The sequence below is a fragment of the Wasmannia auropunctata genome, unplaced genomic scaffold, assembly GCF_000956235.1.
Source record: "Wasmannia auropunctata unplaced genomic scaffold, wasmannia.A_1.0 LD336076.1, whole genome shotgun sequence".
Classification (NCBI taxonomy): domain Eukaryota; kingdom Metazoa; phylum Arthropoda; class Insecta; order Hymenoptera; family Formicidae; genus Wasmannia; species Wasmannia auropunctata.
The window spans coordinates 7498604-7500868 of NW_012026814.1; the positions used below are offsets into that span (position 1 = coordinate 7498604).

General features: G+C 38.9%; 1 protein-coding gene across 1 annotated transcript in view; it reads left to right on the forward strand.

The window, feature by feature from the left end:
- Positions 1–307: 307 nt before the first annotated feature.
- LOC105449545 (uncharacterized protein K02A2.6-like) overlaps positions 308–2265 on the forward strand; it is a 2254-nt gene continuing 296 nt past the window's right edge. Inside the window, exon 1 of the mRNA XM_011688802.1 lies at positions 308–2206. Within this exon, the coding sequence (XP_011687104.1) occupies positions 308–2206 (1899 nt within the window). The remainder of the gene's footprint in view (positions 2207–2265) is intronic.

Genomic DNA, 2265 nt, shown 5'->3' on the forward strand with positions numbered 1-2265 from the left:
TTGCCTTTTAATGATCTTATTGCGTATTTAAAGAAACAGTTTCATGACAACAAAACGCTGTTTCAACGTCGTTATGAAACTCTCAATTTTCGAGCTTCATCGCCAATGACTATGATTGAAATTCTCGACAGAATCAACATTTTGGGAGACAACTTCGAGTTTGATAACTTCAAGATTGATCAACTGAAGATTCTCTTAACTGCGCTTGCACTTTCTGATCATTCTTATCATTTGGAAAGGACTGTTGTTTTCAAGTTAGTTTCTGAGAAGGAATCCTGTACGTTTAACAACGTACGTGAAATTTGCTATGCTCACGCTGATCGCACAGCTGACGTCATGCGAGTTGAAGGTTCGCATTCTGCAGAAGTCTGCTATCGTTAAGCAAGTTAAAAGAGATAAAGGTAAGAATTTGTATCGCTTCAACAATGATAAAAATCATACGAACAAAAGTTCGAATCATTTCTACAATAATAAAAATCGCTCGAACTATAATAATGCCTGCCAGAAAGCTAAGGAATTTGAGAATGGTACATTCGCGCCTTGTCATAGCTGTGGTGCTACTAACCACAAACGAGTTGATTGTCCTTTTAAAACAGCGGAATGTCACATTTGTAATAAAGTAGGACATATCGCGAAAATCTGTAGGTCAAAGACTAAATCGGAGATTAGTGTCATCAAATTACAAGGAATACTTGGCACAGGACATCAACATCGTAAGTTTGCAAATATTTTTATTAACAATAAATTGTTGAAGATGCAACTGGATACAGGAGCGGATGTAACTACTATCGGAACCAAGGTTTGGAAGTTGATTGGCTGTCCAAAACTTCAACTTTATGTTGCTTCTTGCGTAAACGCATCTGGTCATCCGATACATGTTGTGGGATTTTTCTACGCTACTCTGAGCTACAAGGACAAGACTTCAAGAGGACCGATTATAGTTCTCAATTGTCCAAATATTGCCCTAATCAGCGCACAAGCTATCGACGAACTTGATTTGATTGCTTTTGATCGTGATATTTTGAAGAATCGGAAACTCATTAATGTGATCCAGGAGGATTCACTCAAAGGTAAATTTTCAAAACTTTTCGATAATTCGATGGGGGAATGTAAGAAGATTAAAGTTCACCTCCGTCTTAAACCCGATGCACGTCCTGTACATGTTCCTCGTCGTCCTATTCCTTTGGCTCTCGAGGAATCACTTAATGCTGAACTGGACAGACTCATCGAGAACAAAATAATTTCTCCGGTAGATTACTCGGAATGGGCTACACCTGTTGTCGTTGCGCGGAAAGCCAATGGTAAAATTCGCGTATGTGCAGACTACTCTACTGGTCTAAATAATGCTTTAGATACAGACGATTACCCAATTCCGAATATTGAAGAAATTTTATTTAAGCTTCGGGGTAATACGATCTTTTCGCAGCTTGATCTCTCCGATGCTTATTTACATTTGAAACTCGATGATGAAAGCCGAAAATATACGACTATTAATACGCATCGAGGTTTATTTGCTTATAATCGTTTGGTTTTCGGTTTGAAAACAGCTCCAGCTATCTTTCAGCGTACTCTGGAACAAGTGCTTTCAGGTATATCTGGAGTTGTAGTGTACCTGGATGATATTCTTATCTGCGGCCGTGGACATTCCGAGCACGACGCTCGATTACATGCAGTTTTAACTCGGCTTGAAGAATGGGGTTTCCGTCTACGTTTGGAAAAATGCAAGTTCAATTCTACTTCTGTAAGATATCTCGGATTCCTCATTTCGTCAGATGGAATTCAACCGGATCCTTCACGAATACATCCAATCCGTTCTATGCGAATTCCGAGAAATGTCAAGGAACTACGTTCATTCTTAGGCCTTATTAATTACTACGGAAAATTTGTAGAAAATCTTCATCGTTTAAAGGCACCATTCGAAGTTCTTTTGAAGAAAGATGCTTCTTTTACGTGGAATTCTAAACTGCAGAAAGCTTTTGACGACATTAAACAAATTCTTTCAGGACCTCTTTTGTTGGCTCATTATAATCCTAAGTTAACTTTAATTGTTGCTGCGGATGCGAGTTCAACGGGAATAGGAGGTGTTCTTTTACAACGCTCTCCAGATGGACATACGAAAGCTGTCTTTCACATGTTAAAAACTTTAACGAAAGCTCAGCAGAATTATAGCCAGATTGAAAAGGAAGCGCTAGCTTTGGTTACTGCTGTAGAACGCTTTCGAAAGTTTATTTTTGGTCGTCATTTTGTAGATCGGAAGAGCACACG